Source organism: Cervus canadensis, chromosome 19 (assembly GCF_019320065.1).
Source record: "Cervus canadensis isolate Bull #8, Minnesota chromosome 19, ASM1932006v1, whole genome shotgun sequence".
NCBI lineage: Eukaryota > Metazoa > Chordata > Mammalia > Artiodactyla > Cervidae > Cervus > Cervus canadensis.
This window is the reverse complement of record NC_057404.1, coordinates 22,906,152-22,926,939: the sequence shown is the minus strand read 5'-3', so window position 1 is coordinate 22,926,939 and position 20,788 is coordinate 22,906,152. Positions and strand designations below refer to the sequence as shown.

Genomic DNA, 20,788 nt, shown 5'->3' with positions numbered 1-20,788 from the left:
CACAGTTCAAAAGTATTATCAAAAAAAAAAAAAAAGTATTATCAATTTTTCAGGACTGAGATTTCTTTATGGTCCAACTCTCACATCCATACCTGACTACTGGAAAAACCATAGCTTTGACTAGACAGACGTTTGTCAGCAAAGAGATGTCTCTGCTTTTTAACTCACTGTCTAGGCTTGTCGTGGCTTTACTTCCAAAAAGCAAGCATCTTTTAATTTCATGGCTGCAGTCACCGTCCACAAATATTTACAGCAGTTTTTTCCTGATATCCAGAACCTCGCAACAACTCAAAAATCCATCAATGCACAAATTCTGATATCTTCCTACTATGGCCTGTGTGTATGCTAAGTCGCTTCAGTCGTGTCCAACTCTTTATGATTCCATGGACTATAGCCCACCAGGCTCCTTTGTCCATGGGATTCTCCAGGCAATAATACTGGAGTGGGTTGCTATGCCTTCCTCCAGGAGATCTTCCTGACCCAAGGATTGAACCCATGTCTCTTACATCTCCTGCATTGGCAGTCAGGTCCTTTTACCACTAGCACCACCTGGGAAGCCCACAAAATGGGCTATGATGAAGGAAAAAGAAAAAACAATAACCTGCTACCACATGTGAAAACAAAGATGACTATCACAGACATAATGATGGGAAAGAAACCAGATACAAAGAGTGCATGCTATACAATTCCAATTATATGGAATTAAGGAGCAGATGAAACTTACCTAGTGATACACATCAGAAGGCTATTTCTTGAAATGACAGTGAAAATTTACTAGAAAGAAACATACCAGAGCTTCCGAATGCTCAAATAAAAGTCTTTATCTTGATGGCAGCTAAACATGTAGGTTCACAGGTAAAAATACCACTAAGCTATATAGTTAAGATCTGTGAACATCAATCAATAGCTCAATTTAATGAAAAAAGGAAAAGTTTTGGTTTCCCTTTATTAATTCTACTTCAGATAATTTATGATACAGATTTTCTAATGTGTAAAACCATTCTATACACAGACATTATTAGAAACAAACAATATAGAGAAATGCCCAAATAAATGATGGTGAGGTCATAAAGTAATATTCAGAGACAAAAAAGAATGAGAAAGCTCTCTAACACTGAAGTTTTCAGAAAGGAAATCCAGTAGTGGGATTAAGAAGACATTTGTGGAGTCTGAACTCCAACTCCACACTAACTACCTTTGTCAACCTGGTCATGGCCCTTCACTTCCTTGGTTTCTCCATCTGTAAACTGGGGGGTAATAATAGTAGCGCCACATTTCATGATGTGGTTATGATGACCAAATAGGTTAATGTAGGTGAAGATTTAAGAGAACCCAGTGCATTAAGTACTTAATAAAAACTAACCACTGCCATCACTACCCTCATATCATCCTAAGAATATCACCAACAGAAGGCAGCGTCATCAGTGTTAAGATATATTGTTCCATGGTTATCATCATCCTTGACGTAAGATATACTGCTTCATGGACACAGGCATGGTTTAGAATGTTTGTAGCATGCTACCTTCATATAAAAATGCAAGAAAACAGGATCATGTATTCATTTTGTTGTAATATATGTGAAAGTCCTTCAATAATGTGTAAAAAAAACAATTATCTATTCTGTGGAGAAGAGACGAGAGTGTCAGTTTAATTTCTCACTGTATATTAGTTAGAAATAATTCAAACATTTGATCCATGTGAGTATAATACCTACTTAAGAATTATATAAACAATGCTAACATTCATGTTCAATTATAGAGTAAATGAAACCACAGTTTGCCTTGAAAAAAAACTAGAGATGTAAAAACAAATGAGTGCTCTCTGGTTTCATGTGTTTCTAGGTGAATATAATAACAAAGGAGAATCAAGATACAGTGGTTATTTTATCTTCACTATTAATATCAATTAAATAGTAAGTACTACCAAGAATAATTTGGCCCTCCTCATTAAGTTTTTTTGTTCCCTACTGACCTCTGGTCAACTGGTTACTTCTGATCACGTAATTCAAACAAACTCAATTTCTACCTAACTTTTTCCTCTGAGAACTTGGAATATACATGGTTATTGCAGGATGCCTACTGACCTATGTTATCTGTCTAGAACTATGAATATCTATTTGAGATTTTCAAACAAATATATTCTTTTCATTTCATTTCCTAAATACACATTTTTTGAAAAAAACCACAGCAGGAAAAGCTTTATGAGCTAGCTGCCAATAAAGGAATTTAGACTTGCTAAATAAAATCCTACATTAAAGCAGTTCTCAAAAAAAAATAGGATTTTATCTATTATTCAAAACGGTGTCAGGCAAAGAAAAAAAGATGTTGACTTCCAATTTTTAAAGCTATGTTTTCTAACTCAGACATGACTTTATTTAAGAGTAGGTATGATTTCATTAACTTTGCCTTCATGTTTCATCAGCAACTCTAAAAATGCCGTATACTAACTTTGACAATTTTGTCAACAATTTCAAATCCTTTTCACCTTGCTACCTCTAGGTGGCACAGTTATATTTAAGAAAAGAGAAAGGATATTCTTTGAAAATAGAAAAAAAAACCTAGTGCTGTATTTTAGCTTTAAGAATTGTGTATTACATTTTTTAAAAGATTAAAAGTATGAAAGATAAAAGAATAGCTTATTCCTTCAAGAAAAGGATTATACTAATTTAAACTGTGGAGAAGAACAGCTAGGAAGTTCAAAAATAGATGTTTTAACTGGTATTAAATAAAAATAAAAGTTTCACATGGTACATTATCATGTCTTAAACACTGAAGTTTATAAAATGCCTTTTGTTGTGTGTCTGCATTTCATTTCTCTTGCCCAACTTTTTCTAGTTAACTACTAAAAAAATTTCAAATGCTGCTGCTGCTGCTGCTAAGTCGCTTCAGTCGTGTCTGACTCTGTGCAACCCCAGGCTCCTCCGTCCCTGGGATTCTCCAGGCAAATGATGCTACATCTCTCTTATTTCTCCTTCAGTACTTCTCGGTTCCACGTTATTTTATAATCAAAACCTGAATGAGAAAATACTTTCAAACTGAAAGAGTAAATGCTTCATATTTTAATTACTGCTTCAAGCATTCTTTGAAAGCTGACTATAAAACAATAAAATGTAAACTTACAGAAACCAGACTTAGACTTAAAGAACTCAAACATCTATTTGTGAAGAGAATCCTATACTATTAACACTAAACCCAAAAGGAGAGATGACTTACATCAACACAGCTGAGTCCTTTCCTAGTGTAGACCCCACCCACTGTCTGCTGGGCTAAATAACACACACATTAATCTTTCTGCCCTGCTTGATAATCTACTTACTCCTCTGCCTGTTCGGGACACTAGGTAGGTAGCCTAATTTGAGGAGCAAAGAGAAAACCAAAATATAAAGCTGAAGAAAATCTACTCCAATTAAAGCATGCTTCAAGACCATTTCCAGTGAAAATGCTCTTTTGTAGTTTTAAGAAAAGAAAATTCACTTAGAGTAAATATCATGTTTCAAGATTATTTGGTGCTTTGATAAAATGTTGTCTAGATAACAGATTCAGAGCTGGTGGCAGAAATCAAAATGGAAGCGTCCTTACTCCCAGGCTAGCCTCAAGCCATTGCTAAAAAATGTCCTTCATGTTCATCAGTAATTTCTTCCACTCTGCTCTAAATGCATGCATACATGCTTCAGGATGTTAGTATCTTAGAATAACTACAATATGCAATAAAAACTAGCACAGCTAATTTCATAATTATCAACTCAAGAGATCAGATTCACATAAATGATCCATTAATAAAAAGATATGTTAATAAGTAGCTATTTCACAAAAGATTAATAAACACAAAAATAGTAAATAACAGAAAACATTAACTTGATTAGCATTAAAGTTGAAGACATTTGTGTTAGTGCTGCTGCTTGCAGCAACTAAACTGAAATTATAACCATTACTCTAAATACAAAAAAGGAATCTAAAAAATTATGATGTGTAGTGGGATGAGGCACTAAATAGCAAAGTAGGAAAATCTCTCACTATTCATTGTGTGAAAGCAAAGTGTTAGCTGTTCAGTTGTGCCTGATTTTGCTACCCCATGGACTGTAGCCCTCCAGGCTCCTCTGTCCACGGAATTCTCCAAGCAGGAACACTGGAATGGGTATCCACTCCTTTCTCCATGGGATCTTCTTGACCCAGGGATCAAACCGATGTCACCTGTATTGCACGCAGATTGTTTACCGTCTGAGTCACCAGGGAAGCCCCATCATTGTGTGAAGAAAGTGAAAGTGAAAGTTGCTCAGTGTCCGACTCTTCATGACCCCATGGACTATACAGTCCACGGAATTCTCCAGACCAGAATACTGGAGTGGGTAGCCTTTCCCTTCTCCAAGGGACCTTCCCAACCCAGGGATCGAACCCAGGTCTCAGGCATTGCAGGCGGATTCTTTACCAGCTGAACCATCAGGGAAGCCCCGTTTACTGTGTATCTTTGGGCAAATGAATCACTCTTGATTAAGAGTTGGACAGCATGTCTCCCAATTTTAAGGTCAAGGTCTAGTTGAATTGACTGGCTTAAAGTTTACTGAAAATTCCCATACCCAATTCAATCCCATATATTTCACTTAGTAGTAACTCAATTTCCCTTTAAAATCAGAATGATACCAAATGTCACCTCTTCCTTAATTAAAGGCAGCAATTTACGTTAAAAGTTAAAAAAAAAATCATTTGAGCTTAACTGTGCATAGGGAAGAAATTCGAACGCTTAGTGTTTATGCATTAACATTAACAACTGCCGTACCATTAAAACTGCATAGTTACTAAGGGAGTAGCACTGAATGCTGGTGATATTTTCATCCGAATAGAGTATATGGCACCCATCTGACTTCCAGCCTCCTTGTCCATTCAGCAGATCGAAATCCCACTGGGCAGCCACAGCATCTGCTCCATGCGCAATTCGACGCAGCGTCACATTAACGGGGATGTGGTGGGTATCAACGTTCACACCATCTGGAGGAAATGGGAAATAAAAATATTTCTGAAACAAATTTCATGAACAATTAAATGTCAACATACACGAATGGGCATTCTGCAAATATCTTTTTTCCTCTAGTGACTCATTAAAAAGAGAAGGAACAAAAATAAGCATCTTTAGGAGCAGGGAATGATCGAGTCGTGCTGTCCAGTGACTACAGGAAGACATATGCCACAGACAAACCTATTTTGGTGAGAATCACGGGGGTAACCACTGTACGCCGTTTTCCATCATCGGCCAAATTTGTTGAATTCCCGGTGGCCGGAAAAAGCTTTCCATTGCGGAATGCGATGAGCTGCAGCTTATAGAGAGAGTCATCACTTGGTCTGACTTCTCTTTTTTGCTTTGGTGAGAAAAGGGAAGGAGGAAGCTGAATAGAAGCCTCCACAATAGTGTTCTGAAAATATATTAAAAAAAAAAAAAAAACAGAAAAGTTGCTATCTTAGTAGGTTAAAACCAGAAACATTTTAGACAGCTATGAATACTGTCTAGTTATATGCTGAATACAGGTCTTAAATATATGAGTGAGATTTAGTAGTTAAAACAATTTATTCATTAAGTGAAATGCGTAAAGATCATTTAACAGCGCAGAACAAAAGAAGTAGAAAATCAAGAGAAATGCAAACTCTATTTCAAAGCATTAAAGTAGTAAGCAAGGGATTATTTCAAAGTGAATTTTCCCCTGATACTGTATACTGCTGAAGTAAACAGCATTAAACAGAAAAAGATCTCAGCGATCACTCTGCCTATGAATTTTACAATGACAAAACATGGTGAATGAGCACAAAGGGAGCATATCACAAATGTGAGTATAATTAATTTGGGCTTATGAAAACTTTAAGGTGATTTATGATAGATTCCGACTGTCAAAGAACAGAAGAAATTACACAAAAACATAACAGAACTTTAGACTCAGAAACACATTAGGTTTACAAAAACAGTCACAAAGAGGAACAAGTGAAAATGCTGGCTGGGCATTGAATGTTCTTCAGATTTATTAGGGATTTTTAAGTTATAAATTATTCAGCATTTAATGAAAAATAAATCTGTACCCCAAGGAGGCAAATAATAATCTAAAAACTTCCCTATTTTAAGGACTCATCACAGAGCCTTTCTCTTGGCATCAACCTCTCTCTCCAACCCAATGTTCATGATGCCAACAGAATTTCCTCTTCAACAAATCTGTTTTTATTTCAGTTCAAGTAACACCTTGGCTCCCAAATGTTTAGAAAATACAGCCAAAAATTCTCAAGAATGCCATAGAATTTGGCTAAAATCCTTGCCTCAAATTCATCTCCTAACACTCCCTACACCATAACCTATGACTGGGCCACAGTGAGTTTATCACTTTTTTGGGGGAGGGTGGGGGTCACATTGACAGAAAAATATATATACTTTTTAATTTATTTATTTTAATTGCAGGCTAATTACTTTACAATGTTGTGGTGGTTTTTGCCATACACTCACATGAATCAGCCATGGATGTACATGTGTTCCCCATCCTGACCCTCCCTCCCACCTCCCTCCCCATCCCATCCCTCAGGGTCATCCCAGTGCACCAGCCCTGAGCACCTGCCTCATGCATAGAACCTGAACTGGCGATCTGTTTCATATATGATAATACACATGATTCGAGTTTATCACTTTTTGACATCCCCGCTTTTTTTCCTTTTCTATTTTACTTATTTATTTTTGGCTGTGCTGGCTCTTCACTGATACACAGGCTTTTCTCCATTGTGGCAAGCGGGGGCTCCTCTTCAGTTGCAGTGCCTAGGCTTCTCACTGCAGTAGCTTCCCTTCGTTCCGGGCACAGGCTCTATAGGTTCAGGATTCAGTAACTGGCGCCCACGGGCTCATCACTGGCAGCTCCCGGGCCCCAGAGCACAGGCTCAATACTTGCGGCACACAGCTTAGCTGCTCCATGGCATGTGACATCTGCCTGGATCAGGGATCCAACCCGTGTCTTCAGCATTGGCAGGCGGATTCTTTACCACTGAGCCACAAGGGAAGCCCCATCCCCTGATTCCTAAATGCCACCGTGCACGTGCCAGTTATCTCTGGCTGAAATGCCCCATGATTCTCTTATCTGGTAAGCTCAAACTGCTCAGATTCTGATTTTTAGTAAGTTAGTTCTGCTGCTCCTGCAAAGGATGGATCAGGATGAGAAAGGCTGGCAGCCAAGAAGAGAAGGTCTTTGCAAGGTTTTATTAATAGGGCTTTTGGGGGTGATTAATTACATCACTACTCCAGGTACTGCTCCCTATTCTGGACTCGGGCAGCAGTCTGCACACAGCATAGCATAACTAAAGCCCTAAAGTATTGCAGTCTAACTGACTGTCTACTCCTCTTAACCAGGGTGAGAGAACTTTCGAATGTAGATAATCTCATTTATTTTGGGACTGCCTATGTTAATAATAGTTCCTGGCACTAGCATTAATAAAAGTAGCCCATTGTTTATGAAATTAATGAAAGTCTGTGTGGCATTTTTAAGGTTCTACTGAAGCAAATGATTGACTTAGGAATTAGTTCTTAACTACTGTGCTTAAAACAGTGTTGTAACACAGCAGATAACCATAAATATCTGCTGAAAGCATTTTTGAAGTTTGAATATTGATAGGTGAACATTACTTTTAAATTGCAGATGACAAGAAAACATTTAGTAGAAATATTACATCTAAGAAAACATATAATAAGGTTTCTACTATTCTCACAAATACAGCTTGATAGGAAAACAAAGATATTACCAATTCATTCACTAACAGAGTAAATTTCTATTAAGTATATAAATTTATCCTAAGTATATGAAGATACATGCCAAAGAAAAACATAAACAGATCGATTTAATTAGAAGGTCAAAATCCTGATGAAATGTTACATGCTGGACATTTATCAAAACTTAAGTATTTAAAAGTCCATAAAATAATTCTATTATGAACACAAAATAACTTGAAAACAAAGCACAGTTCTCTGGGAAAGTATTCCTTATGATAAATCAAATTAATTTAATAAAGAAAGTCATACTTTACTTTCTAAAAGAGAGCTGAAAAAGGAAATGACAATTACAGTTTCTACAAGTCCAATTTTTTTTCTATACAAATTTAAACCGGCAAAACCAACCCAACAACAAAATCTAAAAAACTCTGGAGTAAGGAAAAATCCCTGAGAGATGAGAGCTACAAATTCAAGGCTGTTACATGTTTATAATTTATAAGATAACCTTCAAAGTCCAGTAAAGAGTATTGCCAAATAATAATTATAGGTCCCTTGGGGTAGCCTAGGGGAGATGGAAAAGCAAACTTCATCTGTATCAACAATATTTTTATAGTAGATATGTAACACTTGCATATTTAATCTCTCTAAAAGAAGTACTGATCATTTATTATAGAAAGGTTGTAAATCTAATGAAAAAATTCACCAAGGAGGACATCCCTGGCAGTCCAGTGGTTAAAATTCTGTGCTTCCAATGCAGGGGGTGAGGGTTTGATCCCTGGGTGAGGAACTATGATTCCACACGCTATGTGGCATATCCAAAACTAAGGGACATATTTGATACATTTATTGTGACTATACATTTGCCACTTAGCCTGAAAACAAAAACACAAAGGTAATATTTTCATTTAACCATATATTCATTTTAAAATGTATATATACCTAATGTATGTAGAGTGTGTGTATATATATATATACACACACAATATATTACATATATAATGTATATAGTATATATACATATAATATTATATATATAATGTATATATAATATATAAAATGTATATATAATATATACCTAATGTATATATACCTAATACAATATAAAAGGATTAAAATAAAAAAGAGTGACTTTAAAAAAAATAAAATAAAATAAAATGTATGGATTACAGAAATGGAAATTGATACAAAACATATAAATTATAGCTACTAAATTAGAAAAGTTTCTTTTCAAAAGGCTTGGGAAGCCCTCTTACACTGTTGGTGGGAATATAAATTGATGAAGTCACTATGGAAAACAGTATGGAGGTTCCTTAAAGAATTAAAAAATAGAGTTGCCATATGATCCAGCAATCCTACTCCTGGGCATATATCCAACGAAACAAAATTCAAAAAGATACCTGCATTCCTATGTTTATAGCACACTATTCACAATAGTCAAGATATGCAAACAACCTAAATGTCCACTGAGATGAATAAATAAAGAAGATGTGGTATATACACACAAAGGAGATAGTACTCAGTCATAACAAAATAAAATAATGCTATTTGTGGCAACAAGGATGGAACTAGAGATTACGACACTAAGAGAAGTCAGTCAGAAAGACAAATATCATAGATATCACTTACATATGAAATCTAAAATAGGACACAAATGAACTTACCTACGAAACAGCAACAGACACACACACAAAGAGAACTGACTTAAGGCTGCCAAAGGGACTAGGGGAAGGATGGACTGGGATTTCCGTGTTGGCAGATGCAAACCTTATATACAGACTAGGTAAACAAGGTCTTACGTATAGCACAAGGAATTACATTTAACATCCTGTGATAATCATAATGGAAAAGAATATGAAAATGAATATAAATATATATATTTATATCACTGAATGACTGCTGAACAGCAGAAATTACCACAAATTATAAATCAACTATCCTTCAATTAAAAAAAAAAAACTCTTTCAGAAAGACAAGTTTTTGGTGTCTATTACAATATCTATTGAAGACTATATGCCACCCCTGGGGGGTTGGGGGGGAACACGGGATCTGAAACAAGAAACCAGAATTTGGGTCGCAGCGTCACCAGGAAGTAGTGGCTAGACACTGCAAGATTTTGTCTACCCTCTGAGTTGCATTTGTTACATATACCTAATGACCTTCCTAACCAATAGTTGTGAGGACCAAGTGGGATCACAACCATGACAAGCATGAAAGGCAAGGAAAGGTGGTGTTTTTATCATCATTTCAGGCATAGCTTGTTATATTGCACTTCACAGACACTGCATTTTGGGGGTGGGAGGAGTTGTTTGCTTTGATTTTAACAAATGGAATGTTTGTGGCAATCCTACATTGTCAGATGATTATCATTTTTTAGCAAAAAAAAGTATTTTTTATTTAAAACATGTACATTGTTTTTTCCCCTTCGTGGATCATGACCTTGTCAAGGCAAAGGAGCTTGCATTCCTCAATGAAGCCTAGAGCCATGTCGTGCAGGGTCACCCAAGATGGACGAGTCATAGTGAGTAGTTCTGACAAAATGTGGTCCACAGGAGGAGGAAATGGAAAACCATTCCAATATTCTTGCCACAAGAACCCCATGAATGGTATGAAAAGGCAAAAAGATGACATCAGAAGATGAACCCCCAAGGTCAGAAAGTGTCCAACATGTTACTGGGCAAGACTGGTGGGCAATTACTAATAGCTCCAGAAAGAATGAAGAGGCTGGGCCAAAGCAGAAACAACGCTCAGCTGTGGATGCATCTGGTGGTGAAAGTAAAGTCCAATGTCATCAAGAATAATATTGCATAGGAACTTGGAATGTTATGTTCATTGTTGTTGTTCAGTCACTATGTTGTGTCCAACTCTTGAGACCCCATGAACTGTACCATGCCAGGCTGCCCAAGTTAACTGGACATGGTCAAGCAGGAGATGGAAAGAGTGAATAACAACATCTTAGGAATCAGTCAACCAAAAGGACGAGAATGGGTGAATCTTAATTCAGATGACCTACCTACCACTGTGGGCAAGAATCTCTTAGAAGAAATGCAGCAGCCACCATAGTCTACAAGAGCCTGAAATGCAGTAGCAATCTCAAAACAACAAAATGATCTTCATTTGTTTCCAAGGCAAACCATTCAACATCACAGTAATCCAAGTCTACGCCCCAACCACTAAGGCCGAAGAAGCTAAAGTTGACCAGTTCCATGAAAACCTACAAAACCTACAACTAACATTTAAAAAAAAAAAAAAAAAAAGATGTCCTTTTCACCACAGGGGATTGGAATGCAAAAGCAGAAGTCAAGAGACACCTGAAGTAACAGGGAAGTTTGACCTTGGAGTACAAAATGAAGCAGGGCAAAGGCTAACAGAGTTTTGTCAAGAGAAAACACTGGTCATAGCAAACATCCTCTTCCAACAACACAACAGACGACTTCATACATGGACATCACCAAATGGTCAATACCAAAAACAGATTGATTGTATTCTTTGCAGCCGAAAATGGAAAAGCTCTATAAAGTCAGCAAAAACAAAACCTGAAACTGACCGTGGCTCAGATCATCAGCTCCTTATTACACAATTGAGGCTTAAAATGAAGAAAGTGGGAAAAACCACTAGGCCTTCCAGGTATGACCTAAATCAAATACTTTGTGATTATGCAGTGGAGGTGATGAATAGATCCAGGGGTTAGATCTGGGAGACAGAGTGCCTGAAGAGCTGTGGACAGAGGTTCCTAACGTTGTACAGGAGTATAGCCATAGCAGAGAACATAGCCACCCCAAAAGAAAAGAAATTCAAGAATGCAAAAGTGGTCAGGAGGAGGATTCACAAATAGCTGAGGAAAGGAGAGAAGAGAGAGGCAAGGGAAAGATATATCTAACTGAATGCAGATTTCCAGAGAAGAGCAGGGAGAGATAAGAAGGCCTTCTTAAATGAACAATGCAAGTAAACAGAGGAAAACAACAGAATGGGAAAGACTAGAGGTCTCTTCAAAAACACTGGAGATATCAAGGGAACATTTCATGCAAGGATGGGCACAATACACGAAGGAAATAATAAGGACTTAAAAAAAGTAGAAGAGATTAAGAAAAGGTGGCAAGAATACACAGAAGTACTGTTCAAAAAAGGTCTTAATGACCTGGATAGCCATGATGGCGTCATTACTCACCTGCAGGCAGACATCCTAGCGTGTGAAGTCAAGTGGGCCTTAGGAAGCATTACTATAAATAAAGCTAGTGGAGGTGATGGAATTCCAGCTGAGCTATTTCAAATCCTAAAAGATGATGCTGTGAAAGTGCTGCACTCAATATGCCAGCAAATTTGGAAAACTCAGCAGTGGCCTCAGGACTGGAAAAGGTCAGTTTGAAAACTTCTTCAATCCCAAAGAAGGACAATGCCAAAGACTCTTCAAACTGCCATACAATTGCGCTCATTTCACATGCTAGTAAGATGGTGCTCAAAATCCTTCAAGCTAGGTTTCAGGAGTATGTGAACTGAGAACTTTCAGATGTACAAGCTGGATTTAGAAAAGGCAAAGGAACCAGAGATCAAATTGCCAGCATCTGCTGGATCATAGAAAAATCAAAGGAATTCCAAAGAAACATCTACTTCTGCTTCACTGAACACATGAAAGCCTTGATTATGTGAATCACAACAAATTATGGAAAATTCTTAATGTGACTGGAATATCAAACCACCTTAACTGTCTCCTGAGAAACCTGTATGCAGGTCAAGAAGCAACAGTGAGAACCTTACATGGAACAATGAACTGGCTCAAACTTTGGAAAGGAGAATGTCAAAGCTATATACTGTCACCCTGCTTATTTAACGTCTCTGCAGAGTACATCATGCAAAATTGCCAAGCTGGATGAATCACAAGCTGGAATCAAGATTGTTGGGAGAAATATCAACAATCTCAGATATGCAGATGATACCACTCTAATGGCAGAAAATGAAGAGGAACTAAAGAGTTTCTTAATGAGAGGTAAAGAGGAGAGTGAAAAAGCTGGCTTAAAACTCAATGTTCAAAAAACTAAGAACCTGGCTTCTGGTCTCATCACTTCATAGCAAACAGAAGAGGAAAAAGTGGAAGCAGTGACCGATTTTATTTTCTTTGGCTCCCAATTCACTGTGGATGGTGACTGCAGCCATGAAATTAAAAGACGCTTGCTCCTTGGAAGTCAAGCTATGACAAACCTAGATAGCATATTTAAAAAAAAGCAGAGACATCACTTTACTAAGACAGGTCTGTATAGTCAAAGCTATAGTTTTTCCAACAATCATGTATGGATGTAACAGCTGGACCATAGAGAAGGCTGGGCGCCAAAGACTTGATGCTTTTGAACTGTGGTTTTGGATGAGACTCCTGAGAGTCCCTTGCACTGCAAGGAGCTCAAACCAGACAATCCTAAATAAAATCAACCGTGAATTTTCATTGGAAGGGCTGATGCTGAAGCTCCAATACTTTGGCCACCTGATGCAAAGAGCCAACTCACTGTAAAAGTCCCTGATGCTAGGAAAGACTGAAAACAAAAGAAGGGGACGACAGAAGATGAGATGGTTAGATAGCATCACTGACTTAAGGAACAAGAATATGAGCAAACTCCAGGAGATAGGGGAGGACTCTGACATGCTATAGTCCGTGGTGTTGCAAAGAGATGGACAGGACTGAGCAACTGAAGAACAACACTATTTTTTAGGCATAATCAATCACACATTTAATAGACCAAGTATAGTGTAAATGTAACTTTTATATGTACTGGGAAACCACAAACTCATATAACTTGCTTCATTACAATATCTGTTTTACTGCAATTATCTGAAATCGAACCCACAATATTTCAGAGATCTGCCTATACTGTTGTAGGGTGGCAGGTGTTATCTGAAGCCTGGGGAGAGAAAATGCCTTAAAGTAACTGAATTACCATCTACCATCTACTTCACATTCTGACTTCCACAGTTCAGAATTAGTTTTAACTTAAATAATCAAAACTGACAAACTATAAACACACATGAAATTAATGTCATCACTGAGCTCTTATCATGAATTTATTTGCATGCATTTCTGCTTATTTAGAATGACACTAAGAATAACATGGTAAGTATCCTAAGGGGTGTTAACTCAAATATTTCCACTAGATTTTATCATTCCTTGTGAAATAATCTGGACTCCGAAAACTACAGAATTGATAATTTAAAATTTTCTGAAATCCTAATTTTGTTTAAATTTCTAGAATTTTAGCAATAAAATTAGAATGGGTCAAAGAGTTAGCTGACTGAAACGGCAATTTGTTCATGTTTTCTTGACTATCTACTCACCGGATTTTAAGTAGATAGATGTTCAGATACATCCTAATTATTTTCTTATGTATAATTAGTTATTAACTGCATTCTACCTTTTGATTGTCTCACTGCTGAAGATTAACAAGGATTATGCTTGCTTTTAGAATTTTTTTTAACTGACTTTACTAATTAAGTTTGGCTGTTAATTTTTATTCAATGATGTTTATTGGATGTTTCATTCCTCTACTCATGGCACTGTGCAAAATCTGGAGATAATGAAATAAGCTATGGTCCCTGACCTCAAATATTCAAAATTTAGCAAGGAAGAGACAGCAACAATGATATAACAATACAAGCTTAACACGTATTAAGTGCTTGCCTGTACCAGGCACTGTTGTGTATGTCTACATATTTGCCTCATTAAACCCTCTCAATAACCCTTTGAGTTTAACACCATTTCATGATCCCTATGTAAGAGAAAGGAACTGACACTCAAAGAGGTTAAGGTACTTGCCCAAGTTTGCACAGTTTTTAAGTGGGGGAGCAGAACATGAACACATTTTAGTAGCCATATCCTCTAGCTTCTCACTATAACTCAACTCACCAGCATATCAGCTTCTATTTATTCTGGACAATGAACAAAGCACTATGGAACTAACGGCTACAATGAATTCTGTCTGAGGAAAAGGAAGCTGCCATCTGAACTGGTTCTTAGAAGAGAGTAACAGGTACTTCCCTGAGCAGGGTGATGACTAAGGGCATGAAAAGGGGCACATATGAAGGAAGGAAGTGTGAGAATGTACATGACTGGCTTGGAAATGAAAAGGACTTCATTTGGGCTAAAGCCCCTGATGGGATGACAGAAACGTGGGATGCATAAAGAAAACCTGATTTCCAAATTCCTGCCAAGAAAATTTTGAAAAACAAATTCCTTCTGGCTACATTACTGAATTCAAAACACCAACAGTTACTAAAAGCTCTTAATATTTAATAAAAAAAAAAAAAGGCAATATTTTGTGATGCTAACGAATCTGACTTATGGTACCAACAGTGGAAGGAAGCATCTGATAAAGAAAAAATTTAGATCGGGTGCTGAGAGTCATACCACAGGTTAATTCAATCTCCAAATGGTTGAATGGCTGTGGGCCAGCACTGGAGGTCATCAGTGACATAAAGAGCAGCTCTGACCTCAAGCAACCCTCAATCCAGGGCAGGAATAAGAAGCCCACTGGGCCCCTGTGTGTAACATGCGATGGCAGAGAGATGAGCAGAGTGCTATGTGCAAAGCGAGGAAGAGAAATGGAGATGAGAATGGGAGAGGCAAGGACTGACCAGATGGACTTAGTTAGGATTCTCGAAGGTTACATCTTTCTGCTGGGTGTTATCACAGAACCAAGCAGCTGGGGAAGGGAGGGGCATAGAGGAGCAGGGATTCTAGTAGAAGAATTAGCATGAGCCTAGCATGAGTGGTTGGAAGAGACAATAAAGGAAGCTTTCTTTTATAGACAAGAGCAGATAAATGCCAAATTATTAAGTTAACTGACAGCCAGCCTCCTAAACGACATGAAGAATTTATCGTGGGATCTACAAGGTCACCTCCATGTTGGACAGATCCAGGGATAACGTTCACAATCAAACAGTGTGAACAGAGGGGAAGGTCCTAAAGGTCCTTGGTTCTGCAGGCCTTCAGTTGCTAAAGGGTGGACAGACTGGAGAGTGTTCCCAGAAAAAGGACCAGAATGTCAGCTGTGGAGGCACTCAGGGGGATGGGGGGTGGGGGGTGGCACAGCTATTCGCTGAAGGGTAAGGAAGCACGTCAACATTTCACTAACTGCCATGGTTGGACTGGTGTGCGTCGGCTGAATACTGCCCTAGGCAGACCAACCTGTAAGAAAAGCATGGATATTTTTTTAATCAATTTAATTGGAAGATAATTACTTTATAATATTTTGATGGATTCTGTCATATATGAAGAGTCAGACACGACTGAGCGGCTTCACTTTTCACTTTTATGCATTGGAGAAGGAAATGGCAACCCACTCCAGTGTTCTTGCCTGGAGAATCCCAGGGATGGGGTTGCACAGAGTCAGACACGACTGAAGTGACTTAGCAGTAGCATACATGCCTACCCACCTTTTTCTGAAACCCCCTCCCACCTCCATCCCCACCCAATCCTTCCAGGTTGTCACAGAGCACCAGTTTTGGGTGCCCTGCTTCAGGAAAGCATAGATTTTTAAGAAGAACCTGGAGACACAGAGACTAAACAGAAGCTCTCGATGGTATAGGCAATACAGGATGAAAGCCCAAACTGGGCTGTGATGGTAATAAAGAAAGTAAAGACAGGACAATAGGGATTCAAAAAATATGCAGAAAACAACTCCAGTCAGGCTCCTACAGCTAAGGACTGCCTTTTTATGGGTTTAACTTTATATGCTAGCATGTTCTTCCATCCAAGGGCAATACAATCAATTATGACATGTTCAAGATGTCTAGTTAGTCCATTGATGGCATTAAAAAAAAAAAAAGCACAAGCAAAGAAGAGTAAAAACTGCCATCATATAAAGTCTAAAATGTGAAAGTTTTCCATTAAAATGCTAAGGCATTTTGCATTGTCAATGCAAAATTTTTTAACTGACTTTTGCGTCATGAAGAATATGTTCCTTATTCACTCGGTGTAAGCATGTCCATCTATGAAGCATGAATAATAGTGTGATGCATCCTTGGTTTGTGGCCACAAGATGATCTTAAAATGATGGAACAGTATGAAATTGACAAATTTAAGAGTGTTCATTTAAAGCTTTCTACTTCAGCAGGTAGAAACTCTCCTTACCCAGAGGGGTAGGTTGTGAAATTGATGAAATGTTGAGTTTCATCATTTTTAATCCCTTCCTACCAACTGTGATCATCTAAGATAGAAGGGTTCATCAATTTTAAGTGTTCCTCAAAGACACACACCCCTCTCTTGTGGGCGCCTTCTGCACTATGTTTTTGCCAATACTACACTCTGAACAAAGGAGGAGACACTAAGGAGTTGCACGGCTAGGTGCAGACACTATCCAAGAGCCAAGAGTGATAAATATATCTTGCTAATTTTCCTCTGAATATACGGCATCAAGTAAATACATTATCATTAGACATCCTGATACAGTTGAGATAGCTGTCTTGGGCAGTGGGAGAAGTTAAGATTATTTCTAAATTAGGCAAACTGGCTCTCCTTATGGAGGTCACAAGTGTAAAGCATGACTCCAAACCCACTCCAATATTCTTGTCTGGAGAATCCCATGGACAGAGGAGCTTGGTAGATTCCCAATCCACGGGGTCGCAAGAGTCGGACACGATTTAGCAACTAAACCACCACCATACTAAACCACTAAAGTATGATAAAATATACTAATTCTTCATTTATCCATTCACTCATCCATTCAGTATTTATTGTGCTTCCTGTGTTCCAGGACACCTAAGACCTATTTGATTACTATGCAGGCATCAAGACTGGAATGCCTAGAATATCGTTTGCAATATAATTAAGAAACGAACTATAAAAAAAGAAAGTACTGTGTAATTAAAAACCACCAAGAACACAATTACACATAGCCACAAAAAACTCAATGAAAAAATATAGTTCCATTAGGGTGTCAAAACTGTACTTCCACCATTTGCTTCAATGTAGTTTAATAAAACACGCCTAAACCCCCAATTGTAAAAACCAATAAACATGCTTTTAATTTTGCTTGCTGCAGTGAAGTCGCTCAGTCGTGTCTGACTCTGCAGCCCCATGGACTGTAGCCTACCAGGCTCCTCCATCCATGGAATTTTCTAGGCAAGAGTACTGGAGTGGGTTGCCATTTCCTTCTCCAGGGGATCTTCCCAACCCAGGGATTGAACCTGGGTCTCCCACATTGCAGGCAGACGCTTTACCCTCTGAGCCACCAGGGGAGGCCCAATTTATAAACACACATGTGTGTGCACTTCTGTGCAAAAAATTTTGATATACAGCTGGCTTGATTAAATGCCTGGACTTTCCCATTAGGCCCAGGAGCACAGAGCCACGGGCACCGAATACTTTTAGGAAGTCTACAAAAATGTCTTCATGTCTTTAAAATCAGCAGCATAAAAATGAACTTTAAAGTCAAAGAAAATGTCTTAATATGTAACTAATATATTCATGCTTTTAAGACTCCAGTCATAAAATTAAATTTTGATACATTCATATGCAGAAACGGGTCCAGAGGGCAAAAACGCCTAGGTCCATGAAGGCCATGATGTGTTCCTTCTTGGTCTGAATTTCTTTCAAAACAAGAACAAAGGCCAATTCTAATACACTTCTCCCTCCGAACAAACTTTAATAAAATTATTTTTGCAAAGCAGAGCATTTATTTAAGTGCAGTCACCCTCCATATCCTCAAAGGACTGATTCCAGGATCCTCTCGGATACCAAAATCTGTGGATGCTCAAGTCTCTTAATTAACATGGCATAATATCTGTATATAACCTAGGCACACCCTCTGGTATACTTACTTTAAATGATGTGTGGATTACTTATAACACCTACTGCAGGTGTTATACAAACAACTGTAAATATACTGTAAATCCTATGCAAATAGTTGCCAGCATGTAGCAATTTAAGTTTTGCTTTTTGGAACTTCTCAGGATATTTTTTTAAATTGGATATTTTCAATCTGCAGTTGGGTTATATGGAGGTATTGTATTCTAATCTAACTACAAAGTCTTAAATGACCACAGAATATAACATACCTTCAGAGCCAGACTTGAAAACGTGTTGGAAACGTTGCACTTAAAGCTCAGCTGCTTATCCAGGTTCCCATCGGGGTCTCGCCTCCCATAGTCGGACAGGCCTGTCCGGTCAGTGGCGGCCACTTTCTGGAACACGGTACATGTCATCCCAGTGAAGCCAGTAGCCTTGATGACATAAGCTTCCAGAGCAATATTGGGTGAATACTTCAAAAGTCAATCAAACAGGAGTTACAAAAGATTTATAACATGGGGGGAAAAAGCACTTTCAAAGACTTTTAAACACAAAATACTACATAAACTAGAAGACAAAGCTTGAGCTCTTACTAAACAAAGACACTGTGCAGGTAACTGGCAGAATCAAAAAAGATGCCAGCTACAGAAGGATGTCCTAAAATAACAAGATACCCACGAAGAGGAAAAGAGTAACTCACGAAGTATGGAAGGCCAGATATAAATGAGAAGTCGATTAATAATTTGAAAAGGAGTTGCAGGAATCTATAAGCTGAAAATGTAAGTATCCTGATTAAAAAAAAAAAAAACAGCTAGAGAAATCAGTGGACCCCCTTAATGATCTTAGTACACTTAAAAGCTGCCTTACTCAACGCTTCATAACATCTTTACACTTCTTCCTTTCACAGGAACATCAACACTTGGCATTAAGTTTCACCAATAAAATCTTTATACAGACTCATGGCAAAGTTTTCTTCAGAAGAGGAAGGGAGGTGCTAGTCCAAATAGAAATGAATCAACAGATTTTGAAGGGCGAATTAGGCCAGAAAAGTCACCTGAAAAAGATGGCACCTGTCCTGACAATTTTAAGCAATGCAAGAGTGCGACTGAACTTGACAGTTCAGTGGTCTGCCGATACAACCGACCATCCAGCCCATGTCCAGGAGCTTCCGGCACCGCTCCCACCCATCAGAACCACGACCAGCCAACATGAGAAGTGACAGGCTGACCGGTTTCTCTTACATCCAGCAAGATGACAGGATGTGCTGTAAATTCCAGACAAAATGGCATCTCCTTCCTTTAAGGATGGTGAATTCTATGTTTACTATGGAGGCAGGGCACCAATCTAAGTGCCATATGTGGACAAAGTTCTCCTTTAAACATTTTTTTTTTTTTAAACATAGGACTTTCATGTAAGGTGTCCAAAATCTATCAGGAAGATTAAAATTTTTAAATATAAGAAGGTAGAATGTTTTCAAGTACCATATATATAGTAGAGAATATCTGGCGGTTCCCCAAATTTTTAAGATTAAGAAATCTTTGCATTTAGTTTTGCCCCACAGATGACACAGTGTGAAAAATCTTACTAAACTCAATCATACTTACCTGAAAATTGTATTTGAAATTTTTTATTACTCAAAGACACATTATAATTATGATAAATATGTGAAACCTCAGTTGAAAGAAAACTGCCATTTTGAAGTGCCCTTAAAGCCATGTCATCAGCAGATATATTGTTTCTCAGGAACTTTTTTATACTTTGAAATGGTGTGCAAATACCCACTATGACCTCTATTATACCTGTGGGTTCTCAGGAGAATGAAGGAAACTCTTTGTGCTGAGTAATAAGCAAGGCTGAAGCACAGGATGGAAAATGGGTTTAAATGATCTGGGAGGACCAAGTGCGGCCCTCAAACTGGCAAGCTCATTTCAAGTAAGGTCACAGAGAGCACCTACCCTATACTATGTTGTCCTCACAGGAGCCAGTCTAGGCCTCCATCCTGTTTATTATTCAAGAAAGTAATACTAAACTTAACTGAACAAAAGGATCAATAAAACACAGCCTCATCAAAAAGGTTCCATCAATTAATGGAAAGACAGTAATTTTGAATTGTATAAAATCATAGGAGGAGGTAGAAAACATTCAACGAACCCACTAAAATAGTTAGAAAATGAAAAGCATGGGCCAGAGCAGAGTATGACTGCTAAAAGAATAAAATAAAGCATTATTTATCATAGTTCCCACATTTATCATATCTACATTTTAGAACAAAAAAAGTAAGCAGTACACCAAGAAATTCCACAC

The 20,788-nt window shown here is 37.9% G+C and overlaps 1 protein-coding gene across 3 annotated transcripts in view; it reads right to left on the bottom strand.

Moving 5' to 3' along the window:
• ADGRA3 (adhesion G protein-coupled receptor A3) overlaps positions 1-20,788 on the bottom strand; it is a 124,302-nt gene that overhangs the window by 22,319 nt on the left and 81,195 nt on the right. For 2 of the 3 annotated variants that reach the window (XM_043438198.1, XM_043438200.1), the window contains exons 12-14: positions 18,754-18,957; positions 5,191-5,404; positions 4,774-4,982 (exon numbers count right to left, since the gene is read on the bottom strand). In XM_043438198.1, coding sequence (XP_043294133.1) covers positions 4,774-4,982; positions 5,191-5,404; positions 18,754-18,957 — 627 coding nt within the window. The remainder of the gene's footprint in view (positions 1-4,773; positions 4,983-5,190; positions 5,405-18,753; positions 18,958-20,788) is intronic. The other variant, XM_043438199.1, reaches the window with a different exon arrangement.